This window comes from Vombatus ursinus, unplaced genomic scaffold (genome assembly GCF_900497805.2).
Source record: "Vombatus ursinus unplaced genomic scaffold, bare-nosed wombat genome assembly UNPS02014951.1, whole genome shotgun sequence".
Lineage (NCBI taxonomy): Eukaryota > Metazoa > Chordata > Mammalia > Diprotodontia > Vombatidae > Vombatus > Vombatus ursinus.
In genome coordinates this window covers 569,305-591,557 of record NW_020954729.1, presented here as the reverse complement: position 1 = coordinate 591,557, position 22,253 = coordinate 569,305, and the positions used below count along the sequence as shown (strand labels likewise).

Below are 22,253 nucleotides of genomic sequence, written 5' to 3'. Positions count from 1 at the left end.
GTGTCCCAATTTTCCCACATCTCCAACATTTATCATTTTCCTTTTGTCATATTCGCTAATCTGATAGGTGAGGTGGTATCTCAGAGTTGTTTTAATTTGCATCTCTTTAATCAATAGTGATTTAGAGCATTTTTTCATATGACCATAGATGGCTTTAATTTCTTCATCTCAAACTGCCTATTCATATCTTTTGGCTATTATTCTGATCTGCTCTTACAAAGAATCCAAATACAAGTATCTTTTTTGCTATATTCTCGGTGATTTCAATGTCCTTGAGCAACTTGGCGTGCCAATTTGTGTGTGCATGGAGGGGGCGGGTTTCTGGTGGGATAGTATACTGGTGACCCAGATTTGCAATTTGCCTGTTGAGTTACTGGGATTATCTGCTGTCAGTTAGGATTTGACCACCAATCTACACCCACCATGCTATATGCTTTTCCTTTTTTAAAAGTGGCTGCTAGATTGAGGGGGTGCCCATTAGTTGGGGAATGGTTGAACAAGTTGTGGTATATGAATGTAATGGAATACTATTGCACTATAAGAAATAATGGGCAAGTGGACTTCAGAAAAACCTGAAAAAACATATGGGAACTGATGCTGAGTAAAGTGAGCAGAACCAGAACATTGTACACAGTAACAGCCACAATGTGCAATGACTAACTTTGACAGACTCATCTCCTCTCAGCAATGAAAGGATCCAAACCAACTCCAAAGTACTCATGATGGAAAATGCTATCCACATCTAGAAAAAGAACTATGGAGTCTGAATGTAGATCAAAGCATATTATTTGCTCTGTTCCTTCTTTCTCGTGATTTCTCCCATTGGTTCTAATTCTTCTTTACAACGTGACTAATGTGAAAATAGGTTCAATATGAATGTACATGTAGAGCCTGTATCAAATTGCACACCATCATGGGATGGGAGAGATGGGGAGAACATGTGGAACTCAAAATCTTAGGGAAGTGAATGTTGAAAACTAAAAAATTTTTTTAAATGTTATTTAAAGAAAAAAGTGGTCGCTAGGTAAGTAGAGTCATGTTAGCTCCTTTGTATTTTTCCTCCCTCTCTCCTGTTTGTCCAGCTTTGGTTGTCCATCACAAAGGTTAGTTTTGCCTATTTTTCCTCCTCTCCTAAAAAACTCTTTATTATAAGAAAAAGCTCTATTTGGTGTGCAAGTGGAAAACATAGATGATATAAAAGCAGAAGTTATCAAGAAAATTTTATTTAAAAAAAAATCTGCCCAAAGCTCTTAATGGTTGATTGGTGGCTTAATGGGAGCAACCTTTGCCTAAGGATCCCCAAAGAGATGGCCACTCACCATCAAGAATCCTACATAGGAAGATTCCTGCAATAGGTGGCAAGTATGTGGAATCAGAGGAACTCTAAGTTTCCTTCAATGCCAAGATTCAACATGGTGTGCATTCTATTCAGTGTCTACTATGTGCAAGGCCCTGTGCTGGGGCTACAAGACTGGAGGGACCAGCACAGTCCATGCTGCTCACCGTTTTTTTTTTGGTGAGGCAATCAGGGTGAAGTGACTTGCCTAGGGTCACACAGCTAATAAGTGTTAAGTGTCTGAGGCTGGATTTGAACTCAGGTCCTCCTGACTCCAAGGCCAGAGCTCCATTCACCGCGCCACCTAGCTGCCCCTGCTCACCTTTTTATCAGACAGCCTAAACCCACAGAGGTATACTTTCTACCCTAATGGGGACTGACTGGTTTAAAATCGGCTATCTGAACTCTAGGATTCCCTTTCTCTTGTTTTAGGGGAACGCCCCATCCTAGAATGTGGTCCCCTTGTCCTACAAAAGAAGTCACTTGCCCCAGGCAAGCAGTAAGGCCCACCCTAGGTAATATTTTGCCCTCTTCTGCAAAGCTACCTTCAACATAATTGGTCAAATATAAATCCCAATTCCAAGTAATTCATACTCAAAGACCAGAACTTTAAAACAAGAAAGACTTTATTCACAACAGAGAAAATAAATAGCATCAACACAGAACAGACCACTGGGAGTCACAAATCAGTGTGTAAAACTACCCATGTGGGACACTCGGTGGTCAGTGTCCATACGTCAGAGGAGGAGAAAGTCATGGACTAATAAAGAACCAGAGGTTCTTAGAGCTAACCAGTAAAGAGAACTTGTGACAAAATCAGTAGAAAATGGCCACGGTTACATTAGATTTCTAATGAAGACACCAACAGCCAGTTCCCTTCCTTCCAAGCAGGGAAAAGGGAAAACGGCTTTGCTAAATACTTGAAACACGACCCACCCCACCCACCCCAATTTTCAAAGCAACTAAGCCCTTAAAGCTTATGAACTAAGGAAATGCTTATTTGTGTGGTTTTTTTTTTTAACATTAGTAGTAAGCCAACCTATGCTATTTATGATTTTCTTAGGCTAACATTACATTTAGCTTTTTTCATTTGGTGGCCTGGCCTGGGAAAAGAAAAGAGCATTTGCCAGGATGACACACAAAGTGGATGAGCTAGATGCAGCTACCCCAGCACTGACTGGAGAGGATGATGCCATGGAACATTCCAAGCCCTCCACAAGACAATAGGTATGTCAGTGTGTTTCAGACACAACAAAGAAGTTGGTAAGCTAGTTTCTTCTTAAAAGAGCTAAGTCAATGAAAATCAAAGGGGTGAATGGAAGAGGGAGGGGAAAAATGGCCTGGAATGGTGGCCTACAAGCCAATCACATGGTCCTGCTGTATCATACACCTGAGCATGGCAGGGGGAAGAGATGATGGAAGTAAGGTGATTAAGGGAACCAGCACCTTAAAGGAGATTTTCTTTGTTCCCACTTCGGTGGCCATAACACTTGAATTTTGCTCTGGAGTTTGGTGTAATATTAATGAATGAAAGAAGAGACGCTAGGCAAAAGAATGGGGAGGAGGGGAGTTTTAGGCCCCCATTCTTAAGCCTAGCGGGCTCTGAATTGGAGAATCCATTGACAAGGTGTATTATCTAGAACTGTTTTTAGAATTCTTCAGAAAACATACAATTGAGTCAGGTATTTGCCAATATAATTATTTAGACGAATTTTTGGAAGGGGAAAATCAGCCTCTACGCACTATAGTGATGCCTCAAAAAATGAAAACAAGGAACCTTCATAACCAGTAAATCTATCTGTATGTGCCTGCAAAAGGGGAAGAGATATCGACCTCAATAGAGACTGGTCTTTTTCATGATCCGCAGGAACTCCTGTTCGTTGACTTCTCCATCACCATCTCGATCAGCTTCATCAATCATTTCCTGTAAGGATTCAGGTGGTAGATTAGACTGACCCATTAAACATCTAAAGGAGGCCACACAAAATGATTTCAATAAAAAACAAAGCAGCACTGAGTGTCTAATGGGGAGGGAGGGGAAGCATTGGGCCAAATCAAGTGGGTAACCTTCAGGGGAACAAAAGTCATACCACAGTTTAATTTGTAAAATGGGAATAATATCGGCTATATGATGATGGATATTAAAGGCTGAGATATGGAAGGGATCTTAGAGGTTATCTAGTCCAATGCCCTCATTTTACATGTGAGAAAACTGGACATCTTGGACAGACTAAGCGATTTACCCAAAGTAGCACAGATTGAAGAATGGCAGAACCCAGGTCCTCTGAATAGAAAGCAATTTCTTCCCACTGCACCATGATGCCTCCCAAGTAATTGGACAATTTACATCCTCTAACTACTGAAACCTAGGGAAAGGCAATGGTTTTAGGCTAACCCTAAACCTATATTGAAATGCAAATCTGAAGTTGCTATCGACATTCCAAATTAAGGACTGGCATTAATTTACAAATATTTTCACTTAACTGGACAGTATTTATTATAATTACTGAAAAAAGTTGCCCTTTCCTAAATTTTCCTCCATCAAGTGCTTTATTTAAACTGTGGCTGATATTTAATGTTTGAGAGGGTGGAGCCTATTTTGGTTTTGTCTATCTCTAGCACTAAGCACATAATAAGTACTTAATAAATCCTTACTGAATGGAATGTTTGGCTTCCAAGTGTTTAAAAAATATATATTGTTTTAAATGCCCTGTGAGCTGGTTTGAACTGTACAGTGCACTAAATGAAACTGGGCTATGGAAGACATCGAAGCATAAGGGCCTAAAGCCAAACGAGACCTCAGAAGACATGTGGCTGAGCCATTTGCTGTAGGGTCTTGAACAAGTCACTCTCTTCTGGACCTCAGTTACCTTTTCTATAAAAAGAGGGGGTCAAGCTTGGATCTCAATCCAAGGTGCCTGCTAGCTCTGCCATTCTTTACTTCACCAAAATACAGGGCAGCTAGGTAGCCCAATGGATAGAGCACCGTCCCTGGATTCAGGAGGACCTGAGTTCAAATCCAGCCTCAGACACATAAAAACACCTACTAGCTGTGTGACCCTGGGCAAGTCACTTAACCCCATTGCCTAGCCAAAAAAACAAAACAAAACTGTATTTCACCAAAACAGGGTCTAATATTCAGTAGTTTGAGACCTTGCAATCCCTCTTCTCTGTAGATCTTCACTAGGCAGTTGACCTCAGCCACCATTTGGGAACTTGAGTTTTGCCTTTACTTTTTTTTTTTTTGTTCCCCTTTTCTCTGTGAATGTTCCTGAACTTCCCTACATTCCCACTCTCCATCAGGTCCCCTATGAAGGTGATGGCTTCACAATGACCTAACCTCTCTCCTGTCTTCTCTTTTTGATCCAAAGCTCACATTTGTGAGGTGGCTGGATAGGTTTATGGGTGGAATCTGGCCAGGAAACTTGGCACAGCCAACTGGCTTGCATGGGTCACAAACTCATGATCCCACAGCCTCATCATATGCTGACCCCCAGCCAGAGAACAGCAGCCTCAAAGAGGGGGGTTAGATTTCTTAAAAGTGATGTTTCTGTTATAATATTCATTTTTGAAAAGCCTTAGTCTCAAATGTAAAAGCTTAAAGCACTACAGCCTGCTTAATCTATTATAATTTATAAATGTTGTCTGACATAAAGGAGACTTCTTATGAAGTAGATCCATTTTGGATCCCCATTCAAACACCAAATAGACCATGTAAGGTAATCTTACCTGTATCATACAGAAATTCCACAGCACCTGATGGGTCCTGAGACTTAGTGTGTACAAATCCAACAACCATACCTGTCTGTCTTATTTAACTGAGTCTTAAAATGAAACTCTAACTTTTTTTGAGGGGGAGGAGGAATAGGGAAGAGGAAGAAGAGGGTACAATGTATAGTGTAGATTCTTTAGTCATAGGCCAAGGTCTAAATTGTGTTGTAAGTATAAATGAAAGGTGACAAATACAGGCCCTGGGATTATTGTCAATATCCCGCACCCTCCTTAAGCGCCATGTTTCTACTGGTCAGAGGAAAAGGGAAGATTTACTCAAGTAGTCAATAAGCATTTGTTTGGGAAGCAGATTAGGACAAGAGTATTTCCTCCAATTGAGGGAGCTAACTTTAACAACCTTTTAATAACATTGCACAAGGCACCAGGTGACCACCTCAGCCTAATGAGATGTTAATATTACATTAATTCTCCAATAATAATCTTTGAAATAGTTCACATCATCATGCACACAGTTCACTGACACATATAAGCACAGAAACTTATTCAGAAAAGATATTAAGAAATAGGCAAGACAGAATTGAGATAGCAGAGGTGGGTAGAAAATAGGGACCTTATGAATCAGGGTGAGGTGCGTGAAAGAAGACAAAGACTGGACAGGAGTTAGTCATACTTACCAACTGGTAGGTAAGGGAATAGCTAGGCAAAAAAAGTTAGGTGGTCAGCAAAGTACCAACAGTATAGGACTGAAGCTCTGACAAAGAAAACCTACTACAAGGTCAGAAGCCAGGAATCTGGAATTGCAGACTCATTTACTACAAACCTGCAGTTCCTCATCAGTGAGGTTTTCCCCTAGCTCTCTAGCCACACGTTTTAAGTTCTTGAAGGAGATTTTCCCAGTTTCATCATCATCGAAGAGTCTGAAAGCCTTCAGAATTTCTTCTTTGGTATCCTTTTCAGTCTTAAAAATTAAATCATACACAAGAAAGGAAGTATCTTAGTCCTAGCAACCTTTAGTTACCCCCAAAGTCCTCTTACCTGGTCTTACAGAAATGTTGAAAAAATAAAAGCAATAGAAAGCACTGTTGTAAAATAATCAATTCTGCCAAAATATTTTCCTCTCCTACCTTTTCCCATACTTTTATCCTAACTTATTTTCCACCAACCAAACTATAACCCCTATTAATCTTCCAACCTGTTTGTGAAATTGACTGGCTAAGGACTGCCCATTTCATTAAAAGGGCATGACTATATAGAACAGTACTCACTCCCCACAAAAATACCAAGTTCTGGCCTTTATCTTGGTATATAAATATCTCAGGTGATAGAGGTCATCCCAGGCTTCTTGATTTTGAGGGTTAACAACGGGGCTGTGTCCACTGGGAGGTACTTGGGTACTACTACTGTCTGAACCACTCCATTACCCTGGGTTATTTTCCATTTCTTTCCTTTGCCTCCAGCCAAAGAAAAACATTTTTCTGGTTTGAGGAAATCTGACATCACTAAAATTCTTCCTATGAGTTTGCCTGAAGCAATCGTAATCTTGTATGTTAAAGGTAAGCTACAACAGTGTATACATTCTCAATTCCCAAAATTCAGATTTAACTGCCATTAAAGTATGAAATGCTACCATGACAATAACTAAACAGAAAAGTGGTAGTGGCAAGTATTCCTTCCCTTATTTTAGATGGCAAAACTGACTTCTCCAAGTCACAGGAGAATAGGAGTAGAATCCAAGTCCTCTCTTTAGTCAGAAGCACTATCTATTCCATTTGCAAAATGATAGGGTTGGACGAGATGGCCTTTAAGGTTTCTTTCTGGCTCTGATCCCACGATTCGGGCTCCCCTGTCCTAGTGAGCTCCACTTTAATGGAGTGATGTCCTATGCTACATGGAGGTTATGTTGATTGTGTTGGCTAACTTACCATTTTTTGAGTCATCACAGCCAAGAAGTCACTGAAACTGATTTTCCCCGACCCGTCCTTGTCAATATCAGATATCATTTTTTTAATCTCTTCTTTCTTGGGTTCGAAGCCCAGAGCTCTCATGGCCACCTACATCAAAAATAGGCTAAATAATTATTTCAACAAAAGACAGAAGTCCCAAAAATACTTAGGGGCAAAAGTGGCACTGTGAATTGGAGCTTCTAATATTAAGCACATTACAATTTCAATTAACCTTACTTAACAAGGTTTTGGGGGGGGGTGGTTTGAACACAAAAATGGAACAGTACAATAATACCTGGGACCAACACTTTGGGCAGAAAAGGGAAGGAAGTAAAGGAAAGTAGTAAAAAAGAGGAGGGAGTAAAGCAAGGCAGGAAAGACAACTCCAGAGTACCCTGTATCAGCTCAGAAATGGAAAGGTAGGATTAAAATGGAAAGAAAAGACCTTAGGTCACTGGATCCCCCTTCATTCTTTACTACCCCAAGTAGTGATATTTAAGCATAATTACTCAGTGAAAACACAGACACTGATGGTTTTTTTTTTATTTAGTATAATAAATTATTTCTCTTGGATCCTATGTGCTTTTCCCAGGTTAGCTCTTACAGCTGGTACTTAAAGAACCTGCCTTGAGCTCCTTAACATCTATTGTCCCGGTTCCATCTGTATCAAAGAGATCAAATGCCTCTCTAATTTCTTGTTTCTGGTCCTTTGTGAGTTCAGGTTTGGGTCCCATCTTCTTTCTTGGGGGGGTGGAGCCCAGGTTTGGCTTCTTGATGGTACTGGCCTTTAAAACAATAATAAAAGAACAAGTGATCTTAAATTGCATTGCAGGGACACAGGATTGCAAATTTTTTAAAAAGTCATTTTCATTATTTTATCTAACTAGTGTAAAGAAGCCTTCATATTGGTCATCTCTTGTGAATTTTAGCCTTGTCACCCTGACAAACCCTCACATAGAATTTTGTGTTCCATTTTCCCAGAATCTTAGAGCTTTTCCTTATCTGTGGTCTATGGTCTCTGCCAAGACTCATCATAGCATTCAAACTCATTTATGTTACTAGAAGATTTCTAACCACTTGGTTTGAATATTAACTGAAAATTGGGAGGCACCTGTACCTACTGCACTGTGACAATGATGGTGATGGATCTCTGAACTGAATCTTTTTTTTTTTTTGCTTGTGATTGTGAAGAGGGAGGGTGGCAATTCCACCCACTCAAACTATGTTTCAACATATCTCTGCACACATCTCTATTCACACCAAATTAGATGCAGTTTTACCCCTTCTACTCTGCTGGGGTTGAGTTCTGGGACCCCTGGCTCCCTTGTAATTTATTTACAGCATTTCTGCATAACAGTTTACTCACGTGCAAGGACACTTATTTGGCGCCCATCTTTTAGTGTGCTCTGGTGGAAAGTTCCAGAGCTACCTGTTCACACTGAAATGAGGATTACTGGGCTTTCTTTGCTCCCGCTTAGATTTGGCAGCCATTTCTAAATCTGAGGAAAACCATGATGCTGCCCACATCAAATGCCAAACAGCAGAGCTTATCAAAGGGTTAAAACAGGTGTACCCTGCCTTTCTGCTGGAAGCTCAATACCCCCTATTAGGAGCTTGTTCAAAACCAAATTAAAAAATACATCTCTCCTCTCAAGTTAAATTCAAATCAATACAAACATTACACAGAGGAACCTCCCTTTCACATCAGAAACCGCTCAGAACCAAAAGATAAAGCAGTAAGGCTCATTCCATTTGGGCGACATCAGCCCACGGAAGATTTCTGGGGAAATTAAGGCAGCCTGTAGCCCCCTCGCCGCCCTCCCCTCACCACAGCAATTGATAACGTCCTCCCGTGCCCCGCCCCCGCCTCCCACACCCAGCTCCCGGGAGGCTCCGAAGCTGCAGCGCCCCCCTCCCACCGTTCCCCCCACACACAACCCCGCCCTCCCCAGGGCCCACCCCAAGCTGAGCGCCCAAGGGATCTGCAAAGGCAAGGAAAGGATAGAGGAAAAAAAAGGAGCGGCAAGAGAAGCGGGAGCCGAGAAGGAAGCGGCAGGGGAAGGGAGGGGGGCGGAGGCGGGGAGCGGGGGAGATTGGGGAATCGGGGGGGAGGGATCACGGGGGATTGGGGAGCAAGGAAAAAAGCGCGACCGCTCGACACCTACCTGGCCTGGGGTGGGGGAAAGTAGGCCGACCAGATCCCGTCAGGGGGGAGGGAGGGAGCAGCGGGTCGGGAGGAGGCGGGCCGGGCGATGGGCCGGGCTGGGGGCCGGGTGGCCACTGGGCGGCCGGCGGCAGGCCGGGCTGGGAAGGGCCCGGCCACAGACCAGGGGGTTGACCAAGCAACGGGGTCCCCGCGCTCGGGGGGCCAGGCCACAGTGGGGACGCCGAGGCTCCGGGCCGGGCGCAGGGGGAGCAGGCCCCACCGGGGCTGAGGCGGCGGCGGCGGCAGCGGTGGTGGTGGAGGTGGTGGAGGTGGGGGCACCGGGGGCAGGAAGGGGAAAGGAGGCCAGAAGAGAGTTCCCCACCAGGGCCAAGGGAAAGACAAGACCACGGCCCGGCCGGGCCACGGAGTGGGATCCAGAGGAAATTGGGGGGCAGGAGGGGGAGTAGCCGCACTCACCATGCCTCCGCTCCCGACGGCTAACGCGCAGACACTGAGTCTCGAAGCCCCTCAGGCGGCAACTAAAGCCCTGTCGCTCCGCCCCCTCTCTTGCCTTGGCTCCGCCCCGCCCGCGCCTTTCCGCTCAGGCTCCACCCCCCTGCTCTCAGAGACACACACACACACACACAAAAACCACACACACATACACACACACACACACACACACATACACACACCCCTCCTGCGGCTGCTCCCACCGCCCCTGGAGCTCAAGATCAGGTCCTCACTGGAGCGGAGGGAATCGACATCATCCGACAGAAGCCAGAGGTCTGGTTTCCCATTGGCTCCTTCTCGTGTCTCTTTAGTGTTTCCTATGGGCTGAAAGGTGAACGTCCATTAAGGCGGTTCTTGCTCGCGATAGGCTAGGGGGTTCGGACGCACCCGGGGGATAGGCCTGTGACATCCGGCGTGAGGCGGGCTTAGTCCGCGATTGGTTATACCTGTGGGGAGCCGGGCCAATTGGCGAGCCGGGAAAGCCTCGGCCGATTCTCTGCCTATTTGGCTGGAGGCCGGTGGATACCCGAGGGAAGCGTAGGAAGTTAGAATTCACGGTATAACCCCAGCCAGGGAGCGAGCCTTTGCCGGAGCCGGAGCCAGAACCCCCCCCCCGGACGATCGGGCCGGAGCGGAGCTGCCAGACCCCTTACAGTGACGAGTAAGAGTCGTTGCTGGAGGCCGTCTGGCCGGTGTCAGGGACGAGGGGCGGGGCGAGATGGGCAGGGGGAGCGGGAGGGGGACTTGGGCCCGGCAGGGAGGGGGACTTGGGCCCGACGGGGAGCCGGAGGGAGCCTTTTGGTAGTGGGCGAGGCCAGGCTTCCTGGAGGTCAGCTCTTGCAAGCATCCTGACACTACGGTGGCGCTGGATAATTTGGGGTGCCCCAAGCACTAAGGTTGTTGGGGGCTCCTTAAGGACTTAATGGTGAATCTAGAAGCCAGCCTGCCTTCCCTACCTGGTTGGCCGCCCCTCCTCTCCCTGTCAGGCTTATTTTACGCGATTCACTGTCCCAAATTTAAATTTCAAACTGCTCTAATTAATCTAGCCTGTGTGCGAATTCTGGCCCTGCCACTTCCTGCCTGTGTGACCTTGGGCAAGTCATTGAACCCCTCTGGGCCTCAGTTTCCTCCCCTGTCAAATGTAAGAAGGGCCTAGAGAACCTCTAAGGTCTTTTTCAGCTCTAACGTTCTCTGATCTCCACAATCCTAATTCTTACCGAGACTCTCACTAATTGTGTAAGCCCTATTTATTGATTAGCTAAGGAACCAAGGGACATTTAAAAGCAAAAAAGGTGGCTGCCTGGGCTGGGCTGTCACTGGACTGGGCTCTGACTTCACCAAACAATAGAAAAAGGGCTCTTTGGTTGCCATGCCAACGAGGCTAGGACAGGGAAGAAAATGAACCTCGACTTGTTTACAAAAAAAAAAATTTGCTTTTAGCTTTGAATTGAGGCTGTCGGCATAGTCACTAGATGGATATCTAAAGGCCCTTGGAGCTTTTTGATTTTGATTTTAGGGGGTACTTCAGTGTCCTGGGGGAAGGGAGGAAATAGACACTGAGCTTGAGGACTGAAGCAGAAAGAAGGAAATGGAGGTAGTGGGAGTGAGACCTACCAGGACAGGCATTAAGGATTGGCTAAATGTGTTCCTTAGCAAAGCGTTTTGTGTTGGACCAAGGCACCTGGGGCTGTTTAGCGGGAATTGGGGGACCCTGCTAAGTGTGTGCACTAGGAAGTCATGCCTTCTAACTTCACTGCAACCTTTGATTCTCTGTCATATTCTCCAGGACTACTCAAACCCCCAAGTTACCCTGCTTTCACATTTTCAATCCCCCCCTCTCTACTGGATCCACCACCCGGAAAGACAGGCTCAAGTCTCCGTCATTTCCTTTCCCCCCAATCCATCCCATAATCTTGCCATCCCCTCAAACTACTGTCCTGCATCTCTCCCCTTTCTGCAGAGCTCCTCCATGGATTGGCCACCCTGGCCACTGTTCTATCCGAAGGCACCAGTGCCCTCTTACGTGCCAGATCCTACTTGACCTTTCCTCAGCATTGGCTACTGCTTGCCACACCCTTTTACTTTCTCCCTTTGCCTTCTGTACCTGACTGCTCTTCAGTCTCCCTTCCAGGCTAATTTCATAACCATTCTCCTTCTCTTCCCCCCAAGGCCAGCCGGTGTGAACCACTAGCCATTTGCTATCCCCAAATCTGCTTCTTCTACCTCTTCAGCTCTTGAAATCCTCCCATTCTTTCAAGTTCCACCTCCTCCATAACCCCTACCCTCTTCCCCCCATGTCAAGCAATTCATTATTCATTTTTCATTATTCTATTGAATCTCTCCTGTGTAATGGTAACATCCTAACTTGTATTTGGGTTGTTTGCATATATGGCTTATATCTTCCTAGGGGATTGGATTGCAAGCTCCTTGAGAGTAAGAGATCGAATTGTTTTCGTTGTTTTTATCCCCAGCATCTGGGGTCTTGTGAGTAATTTTTTCTGGCTGTGGTAGCTCTGTTTCTCTTAACTGATTTTCTTTTTTCTTACAGCTTACTTCTGCTGCTTAAGTAAGTAGGAAAACTCCATTAATTTAGTAGAGGCGTAATTCAGAATTGATGGTACACTCCATAGGAACTAACTAGGTGCAGGGTACCATGGCAGGCATTGTGGGCACAGAGATGTGTTGTGTTGCATTGAAATCAACACAGCAGACCACACATTCTAAGTTTTACAAAAACTCATCTGGCATTTCTGTTCTTTAGCCATTTGGCACCAAAGAGTAGAAATAGGAGGCAGAAAAAATGGAACTAATGGTGTTTTATCATCCCTTGACCACTCCCCCCCCCCAAAAAACCCCACAAACACATGCACACATGCACATTTACTACATGGGCTGGCTGGGAACTCAGGCAAGTAGATCACCATATTTGAGTAAGAAATACCTGAAACTCAGTGGACAGCCTGGGTGCCCCACTACTATCTTCATGATATCAGCCTCCAGCACAGTGGGTGGGCCACCTGTTAAGAATCCCACAGGATAGGAATGGGTCAGGGTGGCTTGCCATCTGCACCAGTGGAGGGAATATCCAGATGGATGAGATTACAGTTCCATTTCAGTTTGGGAAAACTTAGATGAAGTGGTTCTGGAGGAAGAAAACCAAACCAAAAAACCAAGAGCTACCCTAACTACAAAATGGGGCAATTACAAGATTCTATTCAGTGGCAGCGAAATCCAGATGAAATGCATTGGATAACTTTGTTACTGCCTTGTTAAAGAGAACATAAATAATTTTTGTTCCTTTTGCCATTCAGTAAATAATAGAAGTGTGGGATTAAAAAAGAAAGAAAGAAAGACTTGAAACTCCTCTAAACTCTCAGCCTTTCTATGGAACAAAGCAGCCCCTTCTGTCCCTCTCCCCAAATTCTCTTTTTTCCCCACTTCAGAAAGGGGGGAAAGGCTGCTCAGAATATTCATTTTAACCTGATTTCTTGTCTGTAAAAGGGAAGGGGTATGCACAATGTAGTTGTCATTTCCTGCCAGGGGTAGGGAATAGCAGGGAGTAGGGGCAATAGCTCCCATTTCTCCTTGTTTTTCCATCCCTCTGGGTCTTTCTCACCAACTCAGCCTACCAGGTCTCACCATGGGAGTTGCAGAAGAGGAAGGAGGGAAAAAGAAAGGAAGTCAGCAAGTGGGATGGCATTCAAAGAGATGTTTCTGACCCTCAGCTCCCACTTCTTCCCCCCCACCCCCCACCAACTCCCAGATAACATTAGTCTTTGGGAGAAGCAGACCTGCCAAGGCCTCCTAGATGGAGCATTCCTGTCCCCTCCTCCAAAATCTTCCTGCAAAGGGAAGGGCATTTGGTTTACTTTGTCTCACTTGCCCAGAAATGGCCAGCTTTGGCTGGAAGGTGATATCTGATGGGCTCCCTTTGTAGTTGGGGGAAGGGTGGAGCATGTCATCCCACCTCCCTTATCACAGTGCCCTGCAGGCCTCTGGGACAAAAATGAAAGATGTTCACTTTGTACAGGGCCTTGGCCCACTCAGTAAAAATGCCATTTTTTTTCTCCTCTACTTTTTCTTTTTTTTGCCATACCTCTGGGCTGCCAGACTCTTGCAATTACTTACACTTAGGCCTTGGGGAGCTAGAATGGCCTTTGAAAACACCTTTTCTTTCCTGCCTGCATAGATGTTCTCTTATGGGTCCCATCAGAGTTCCCCATTTCTCTCCTTCTTTCTCTTACAAAAAGTTACAAATGAAAATTAGTAGCTCAAAGCCAGGCAGGTAGAGTGGATTTTCAAGTTAGAGGAACTGGATTCAAATGTCACTTTCCTCACTTCACCTTGTCAGGCCTCAGTTTCCTTATCTGTAAAATGAGGTTGAACTAAGGCTCCTTCTAGCTCCAAGTGTTGGATCTTTTTTCCTTCCTTTGCCTTACCTTTAAGGAACTTAGAGACTTTGTTAACTTGGCTGAGGAGTAATCCAGAACTGGTGATAAGACCCACAACTGGGTGGAAGTTTACCCCTGTGCTCCCCTTGAAGAAAGGGGCCTTTCTTAAAATTCTAAAGCAGTTGGAATGTGAACCCAGAGACTGCAGGGGACTGAGTGTTCTCCAGACTCTTTAGCTGTGACATTTGCATATCCACAATGTGCTAATTAGTTATTTGTTTATTAAAGGTCTAGGGTTTGCTGGCCTGCTCCATCTCGCTGTGTGGTACTGCCCGTGCCCTCAGATGGTTTAAGGAAGGGGGATCAGGGGTCTCTGCCTCTCAGAATGGGGAGGACTTGGGGATTTTAAGCTTTGATACTGTTTTTGCGTCTTGTCTTTTCTTTATCTCTCATGGGCCCGAGCTCTTTCTCTTGCCCCCCAGCTGCCAGCGGGGGTGAGGTGCAGAGCTCTGAACCCAAGGGGTCAGCATAGCCCATTCTGCCCCATCCCATAGGATGGCCTGGGCCTTTTGCTCGCCAGTGGTCATTATTCAGAAAAAGCTTTACAGCTGTATAGTTATTTTTCCGCCATTTATCAAAGGCACCACACGTAATGCCATTTAATTTGTTATAAGGGATTATTCAAAGTACTAGATTGCAAAGCCCTTTACAGAGGTTTTCCAGGCCTCTGGGAACCAAATACTCTAGGGATTGTTTGAGTTGATCTGTGAGTTATCCCAATGGTGGTGTGATGAAAGAGGTGTGAGGACCACCTTGAAATCAGGCTCTGCCACTCCCTAGAGGAGTGTGCTCCCTAGGGGCCCCAAACTTGCACGTAATTAACATCTAGGCCTGGATTCCCAGGCATTGGATCTCATTGAGTAGAAATTGTGATCTCTGTCCTCTGAGACCTGTGGACAATCAGATATTTAGAGGAGGGAAGAATCTTACCACGCCCTTGGTTTTTTCACTTGGGCCTAGAGGTGTTAAGTGACATGTGGAAGGTCACCCCGCTCCCAAGAAGCTGGAGTTTGAATCCAGGCCCTTTGACCCTAAGTCCAACAGTGCTGGGGGAAGGGGAGGCATACAATCCATCCAAGGATGGCCCTGTCACCCACAATTACTGTCCGTATATGTGGGTGCGGCCCCTGCTTCTTTGCAGGCTCCCCATATATCAGTGCACATGTGCCCTTTGGTTGGTGGCTCCAGACTGCCCCTTTTGTTGGAGTCTGGCTGCCTCTTGGGGACCCACAGTGAAGGTCTGGCTGGGAGCCAACTCCCTTCTCACTGTTGGGTTGGGTTTGTTTCCCAGGAGGCGAGAGCTAGGTCTTCCCATCATATGTGGCTGTGCTACAAGGCTTCCATCCTTACCCACCACTCTAGACCCCTCAAGACAAATGTCACTTTGAAATGCTAGACCTGGAGTCTCAAAGACCTGGCTTCAACGCCAGCCTCAGCCAGTTTTTTATAGGGTCACCGAGGCTAGGCCAACCTCCTTACTTTATTTTATAGGGCAGAGAACTGAGACCTGGAGAGGTAAAGGGACTTATCCAAGGTCACACAGCTAGTACACAAATGGCAGAGTTGTGAATCAAACCCACATCTGCTGACTCCAAACCCAGCATTCCTTCCGCTGCCTGGCTTATTAACTTCAGGACCACTGGCAGATCACTCTGCTTTTTTCAGTGCCTCGATTTTCCTCATCTCTAAAATGAGGGCCGTCCATTCCATCAGTGGCCCCTGATCCTTACAGAAGGATCCCTGAGGACCACATACTGACTTGGTTTTAAAATGTAATGTTATCTATGTTTTATTGAATTGTTGTTTATTTTGTTAAATATTTCCCAATGACATTTGAATATGGTTCAGGCCTCACTAGGGAGTGTTGTAAGCTGGTTTGGCACCCTCTGGGATTAGATGATTTTAGGAATTAGTTTGTACTTTGTATTTGTATCTCGAGTGCCTGGCACATAGTAGGCACTGATAAATACTTGTTGATTGGTTGACCCCCTCAAATCCCACTTCTGAGACTTTCAGTAAGGCCTCCGTTTCCTCACCTATAAAATAAAGAGATTGTGCTAGACCTCCAACACCCCTCCTAGCTCAGTGTGTCCAGGGTCCTCTGGCCCAGCAATAGCAATTTATAAAGTAATTTCTGCAGTACATAGAATTGTGAGAATCAGATGAGCTGATTAATGGATGTGAATGGTAGATCTTAATCACTAAAGGGTCCCCCAAACAACCCCGGCTATGGCAAGATCTTGTCCATAAAAACCAGGGGACCTAGGAGAGCTGGGAGGAGACATGTAGTAAATGGGGGGGAGAGGAATCTGGGACTAGATTATCCGCCATAGGCCCCACCAGTTCTGTGGATTCGGTCCCCTTATCTGGTGTGCGGTAAGGCCAGCGGAGACCAGGCAGAGCCATAGATTCTATTGGGAAAGAAGGCCTTTGGAACCCCACAGGGCCTCCGAAAACACCAAGGTTTTTCTGGTTGCCATGGTAACCAGAGTAGACACTTCAGGGGGGAGGGGAGCAGGCCAGAGTACAGGCAGCAAGTAAGGCTCTTTTTCTATGTGGGTCATTTGTAAATGGGGTTGATAAATCAGGGGCTGTACAGCCTTGGAACACTTGAGTTTCTCAAGATCTGAACTGGATTATATGCTATGATTTCTGTCACCTTGCTCGAATACTAGCTGTGACCTTCAGCAGGCCCTCCTCCCCCCTCTCCGGGCCTCATTTTCTTCCTCTGTCAAATGAGAGGGTGGGGATTTGTCAACCTTTAAGCCTAGATCTCCCGTCCTCTGATCTCCAAGGTCCCTCGTCTGGAAACCTTGAACTAATTTGTAATCTTCCCAAAGAAAGGGTTTTCTATTTCCTTTTAACGCCTTCCTCTACCTCCTCCCTCTCTTCCTCCTGCCAAGTTCCTATTCTAATGCTACAGATTATCCTTAATGTTTCATGCTATCTTCTCTCGAGACGTGTATTAGTTTTATGATGAATTGCTGACAGGTTCAATGCTATGACCTTCAGTAAATACCGTTCTGCCCAAAAAAAAAAAAAAAAATGGAAGGTCTAGGACCAAATCTTGGAAGATGGCTTCACAGGAAATCCTTCCCGTCACTCATGTCAGCTGATACCTCTGTACCTTTTTCATTCTGACTTGGATTTATTGATATATGTGCCTTTTTCCCATCCTGTTCCCTGTTCCCCCCCAGATCACTGAAATGTAACCTCCTAGGGAACAGGGACATGTGCATCTTTCATTTTTGTGACCCCAGACCTAGCATTGCGCCTTACATAGAAAGGAAAGCTTAATAAATGAGTATTGGTTTGAATTAAATCAGTGGGGAGGAAGGAGGGGAAAACAGAAGAGAAATACACAAAGATGACAGAAGGACATTTAGAAAAATAGAAAAATCTATTCAAAATCAAACATAACAAACCCCAAGCAAACATGGTGCCTGTGGGCTTGCTTTAAGAAGCTGTGGCAAAGACACAAAAGAGAACATCCAGCTGCTGTCCGGAGCTGTAGGTGGTTACAGGTGAGTGATCTTAGGTGAGTAGTAATAACCGTAACTCACATTTCTATGTTGACTTCTGTTTTCTCACACCAGCCCTGTGAGGTAAGTGAATGTCAGCATTATTATCCCCATTTTACAGATGAGGAAACTTTGACCCAGAGAAGGGAAGTCATTAGCCTAGGGTCACACAGCTGGGAAGAGCTACTATACCCATCTCAGGGAGCAACCAGAATGAAAGTCAGGTTACTGGGGATGGGGGGCAGGGGCCAAGAGCAAAGAAATACTGGAAGAAATGGGCCAAACAAACCAGAGGCAAGGTCAGGTTATCAGCCCATGAGAAAAGGAAAATAGGGTAATAGCTGGAAGTGGCCTGTCTCCTGATACCCCACTGTTGTGGGGCTGCCTCATAACGGGGGGACTTTGGGTACATCACTCATCAGACTGCCCCAGCTGGGGGGCCCAGATGAGACCACCCATAGTGCAGTGGATGAGATACCAGATTTGGAGTCAGGGAACCTGGGTTTGGATCCCAGCTCTGTTACTTGCTACCTCTGTGACCTGAACCCCATCACTTTCCCTATTTGGGTTACAGTTTCCTCATCTGGAAGATTAAGTGGTTGGAGTAGAGTGGGGGTTCTTCACCCCGTTTGTGACATGAGCCCCTGTGGCAGTCTGATGAAGTCTATGGACGGTTCTCACATTTTTGAATGCCATAACAGAAAATCTCTCTGGGTTTTTGAATGCCATAAAAGAAAATCCATAGGATCAATCATAAAGGGAAGCATTTTGTTGAAATCCAGCTATTGAAATATTTCATAAGCAGGTAGTGTCCCCCCACGTTAAGAAACACAGGATTAGAGGATCTCCAAGATCCCTTCCATCTTGAAATCTCTGAGCCTTTGAAAGCAAACGGCATTTTGACTAGATTTGTGTTTTCTGTAGTAGATTGTTTGGGGAAGGGAGTAAGGTGATCTGTATAATGGCCAGAGCACTGGCTTGGCAGTCAGGAGAGATGTGGGCTGCAATGGCAGCTCTGTCATTGACCAGCTGTGTGCCCTGCATCAAATCACTCCGACCTTCCACACCTCAATTTCCACGGCTAGTCTTACTTCATTTCTGGTTTCTCCTTTGCTGTTCTAATGTAAATCTTGAGTTTCTTGAAGACGTCTTTATTTTAATATACCCTTGGAACCGTCTCTACAGTGTCCCCCATTTTAATTTCCGAGAAACAAGCTCCCCCGGGAGCCATGTTGAAAATATTCCATTTTACTGATTTCTGTATAAAAAATGACATGTTTTTGTATTGGCTTAAGCTGACGCACGTGAGAATAGGGACCAGCTCAAGCTGGGTTTCTTAGGTAACAGTGGAGAGGCCGCTTTGCAAAAAAGCAAACGCCTCGTTATTTGCATCATTAATACTAATTGGGGAAGTTTTTCTTTTACGTGTTCTGCATTTGAATTTGGAGAGAAAGGCCTTCATTTTGTTTTTCCCAGGACTCCTGCTTTGCAGCAGAGCCTCAAAGAAATGTACCAAGTATGCCAATTAGTATGTGCACAGAAAAAAAGCTGCTCTTCTCTTTCTCCTTGCCTCTTTCCAGCTGCATCACCCCTTGAGAGGCCTTTCAGAGGAGCTATGCGGGGCCACTGGGCAGGGGCTTTTCAAAGAACTAAGTGGTGAGGGGAATGACTGTCTGGGACATTCTGGTTCCCTACTCCAAGGTGCAAGGAAGGGTCTCAGGAGTTTCTTTCCACCCCGTGTAGGAAAACGCCCCTGATGGATTTTTTTTTTTTTTTTGCTCCTCTCACAAAAGGCTTTTCCTGTCTGTATTTTGCACAGGGTAGATGAGAGGAACTTTCCTGAAATGGAAAAGAGAAGTCTTTTATTTTGGGGGGGGGGGGTACAGTGCTCAGTCACCTCGTTTGAGGTGCATCTTGACCAGTAAATGTGCTTGCCGCTTTTGGGCTGGTGGCCTGTTTTTGTTGGTAGACAAACTAGTATCCATGAACCTCGGGGATTCGGGTCTCAGTTTCCCAGGTAGACCTGTAGTGAGAGAAGGGGGCAGGATTTCCTCCTGTCCTCTCCTTTTAAATTGACCACCTGCCTCTCTCGAGACACAGAACCATAGCAAAAAAAATAAAACTGAAAGGTATCCCTCCTCTCCTGCTCAACAGAGATGGTGGTCAGCAAATGGAATGGGCAGGAAGGCATGCGCCCCCTTCCCAATTCTCAAACTGATGCAAACCTCCCTTCTTTCCCTCCCCCCACCCCTGTGGCCAGAGCAATTTGTTCCTTTTTCCCACCTTCAAAGCTATCTGTAATGTTCAGTTTGTTCCATATTGGGGTGAGAGGCTGGTAGGGAGTTCCAGTGTGATTTTTCCCAGCCTTGGAGGGAAAGGGGGGTGTGCGCCAAGAACTACCCAGTTTAGAGATAACATTCTTTAAGTTCATAATCTTTTCCTAGCTCAGTAGGACTTGGTAACTTTCAAAAATATGCAATAATGTTTGGCATTGGAAAAAGAATACTTTATTCTCTTATCTGCCACGCTGGTTTTATTCATCAGAATGTAGGGCATGGAACTAGTCATTCTCCAGTGGTGGCTACCTTTGTAAGTAAGCTCAGGGACCCCTCGACTTGCAACATCAGTAGCCAGCTGTCAAGTTTGAAAATATTGCTGCTACATTCTGTTTCCAACTTTCTGCCCAAAGTCAAGGGGGGAGGAATGGTTCCCAGGAAATCGGTTCCTGTCTCCGGTCTTGGGATATCCATTGGCAAAATGGGGCAATTGGCCAGCATGAGCCTTTTGAGACAAAGAACCAAACTTGGCTATTTCTCTTGTTTCCTCGACTTCCTTTTTTTTTTTTTCTCCTGGTTCATCATGAAAAGTAGGGCCTAACGGTCTAAGGGTCAAATGTTCAACTGGGCCCAACAGCAACTTCTGACTGACCATGAGTGCCCATTCTGGGCCTCAGTTGACTGACGGTGACTGGCCTCCCTTGCAGAACTTTGTGCTGAGGTTTGGGGAATCGCATTTCCTTTTTTTCTCACAAATATTCCAAATCCCCATTTAGGTGGTATTATGACTGAAGGGGGAGGGGGTTGAATAAATCTAATCTTTCCCCTAAAGTTATTTTCACTAAGGAAAAAAGTGATTTAAAAATGTTTAAATCTTTAGCGTCAGTAGGCCTTAGAGGGTGGGGAAACCAGTTTTTCCCTACTCCAGACTCTTGTGTTGTTGGTATTCCCTCACCCCACCCCTCAGCACACCAACATCCCTTGGGCTATGTGTACCACAGCCAGTTTCTGGAGACGGAGAAGCCCCCAGAAAAATGGCATTTCAAGAAGACCCAGGTCTTCTACATAACATTCACGGATGGGCCCCAGGATCACAGGAACTTAGATTTCAAGCTGGAAGAGACTTCAGAGACTGCTGGGTTCAACTCCTCCCCTTCCTTCCCCATTTTTACAAATGAAGACACTGAGGCCCAGAAAGATTAAATAATTTACCAAAGGTCACACAGGCAGTAAATGGTAGAGTCCGGATTTGAACCCAGGCCCTCTGGCTCCAAATTCAGTGCTACTGAGTCCTATAGGCCCACTTTGGGAATCATCAAATAATTGCCAGCATTTATGTAGCACTTTGGGGCAGCTAGGTGGTGTAGTGGATAGAGTGGAGTTCAAATCTAGTCTCAGACACTTCCTAGCTGTGTGAGCCTGGGCAAGTCACTTCACCCTGTTTGCCTCAGTTTCTTCATCTGGAGAAGGAAATGGCAAACCATTCCAGTATCTTTGCCAAGAACACCCCAAATAGGTCACGAAGAGTCGAACACGACTGAAACGACTTAACAACAACGTAGTGCTTGAAGATCTGCGTATATTATCTCATTCGATCCTTACACAGTCTTGTGAGATGCTGTGACAGTATCTCTTACAGATGAGGAAGCTGAGGCAGACAGAGGTTAAATGACTTGCCCAGGATCCCACAGCTAGTAAGTGTCTGAGGCCGGATTTGAACTCAGGAAGAGTCTTCCTGACTCCAGGTCCAACACCACCTAGCTGTCCTGTGTGAATGAACGCACAATGGAACAGTCTTCGGTTTTGTCAATTTAAGAGACACCATCAAAAAGGAGCCTGGAGATCCAGTGCTGGTCAGTGGATCTTAGTGGGGCCTCATAATGGCAGTTTTGTATTTAAATAGGGAGTTTCTAACTATAATAAAGAATTGAGAGGCAGCCTGAGAGTTGGACAGAGCTGTTGCCTCTGACCTTTACTAGCTGTGTGACCAGCCATGGACAAGCCAACCCTCTGTACCAGGCTCTTCTCTAAGCCTCTGAGTTACATGGGGTTTGCCAGTCAGGAAGCAGAGAGGGAGTTCCTACACCAATTCCATCACGAATCTTAAGTCTAATAACAATAATAGTGATGATGATGATGATAATAATAGAGAATTAGTAGCTTGATTGAGATCTACCTGACCTAATCAAAACCGGGTAGACTTGCCTCCTTTTATTTGAATGAAAATGGCATCCTTGAACGTGAGCCTCAGCTGAACACATTCTCTGCTTCAGGAGTGTTATGCCAGTATCGTCTCCTCCTAGACCCCCTCAAAGGCCACGTCAACACATCAACA

The 22,253-nt window shown here is 45.4% G+C and overlaps 2 protein-coding genes across 5 annotated transcripts in view; one reads left to right on the top strand and one right to left on the bottom strand.

Annotated features, from left to right (window-relative positions):
* Positions 1 to 1,944: 1,944 nt before the first annotated feature.
* On the bottom strand, positions 1,945 to 9,738 carry CETN2 (centrin 2). Of its 2 annotated transcripts, none has more exons than XM_027845054.1 (5): positions 9,635 to 9,738; positions 7,638 to 7,796; positions 6,991 to 7,119; positions 5,889 to 6,026; positions 1,945 to 3,260 (listed from the first exon to the last, which is right to left on the bottom strand). In XM_027845054.1, the coding sequence occupies exons 1-5, from the start codon at positions 9,635 to 9,637 to the stop codon at positions 3,171 to 3,173; spliced, it is 519 nt and encodes a 172-aa protein (XP_027700855.1). In that variant the 5' UTR covers positions 9,638 to 9,738; the 3' UTR covers positions 1,945 to 3,170. The 2 variants fall into 2 exon arrangements, with proteins under 2 accessions (XP_027700855.1, XP_027700856.1); XM_027845055.1 differs by lacking the exon at positions 9,635 to 9,738 and adding an exon at positions 9,177 to 9,278.
* Positions 9,739 to 10,151: 413 nt separating this feature from the next.
* NSDHL (NAD(P) dependent steroid dehydrogenase-like) overlaps positions 10,152 to 22,253 on the top strand; it is a 36,318-nt gene continuing 24,216 nt past the window's right edge. For 2 of the 3 annotated variants that reach the window (XM_027845051.1, XM_027845052.1), the window contains exon 1: positions 10,152 to 10,331. The gene's annotated coding sequence lies outside the window, so the exon portion shown is untranslated. Of the gene's footprint in view, positions 10,332 to 12,218; positions 12,237 to 17,585; positions 17,646 to 22,253 lie in introns of all 3 variants that reach the window. The other variant, XM_027845053.1, reaches the window with a different exon arrangement.

Excerpts from the sequence above, each read along its gene's own strand:
- CETN2 (XM_027845054.1), bottom strand. Across the intron at positions 6,027-6,990 it reads CTGTGATGACTCAAAAAATG|ACTGAAAAGGATACCAAAGA; the intron begins GTAAGTTAGCCA and ends TTAATTTTTAAG. Across the intron at positions 3,261-5,888 it reads TCACTGATGAGGAACTGCAG|GAAATGATTGATGAAGCTGA; the intron begins GTTTGTAGTAAA and ends GAATCCTTACAG.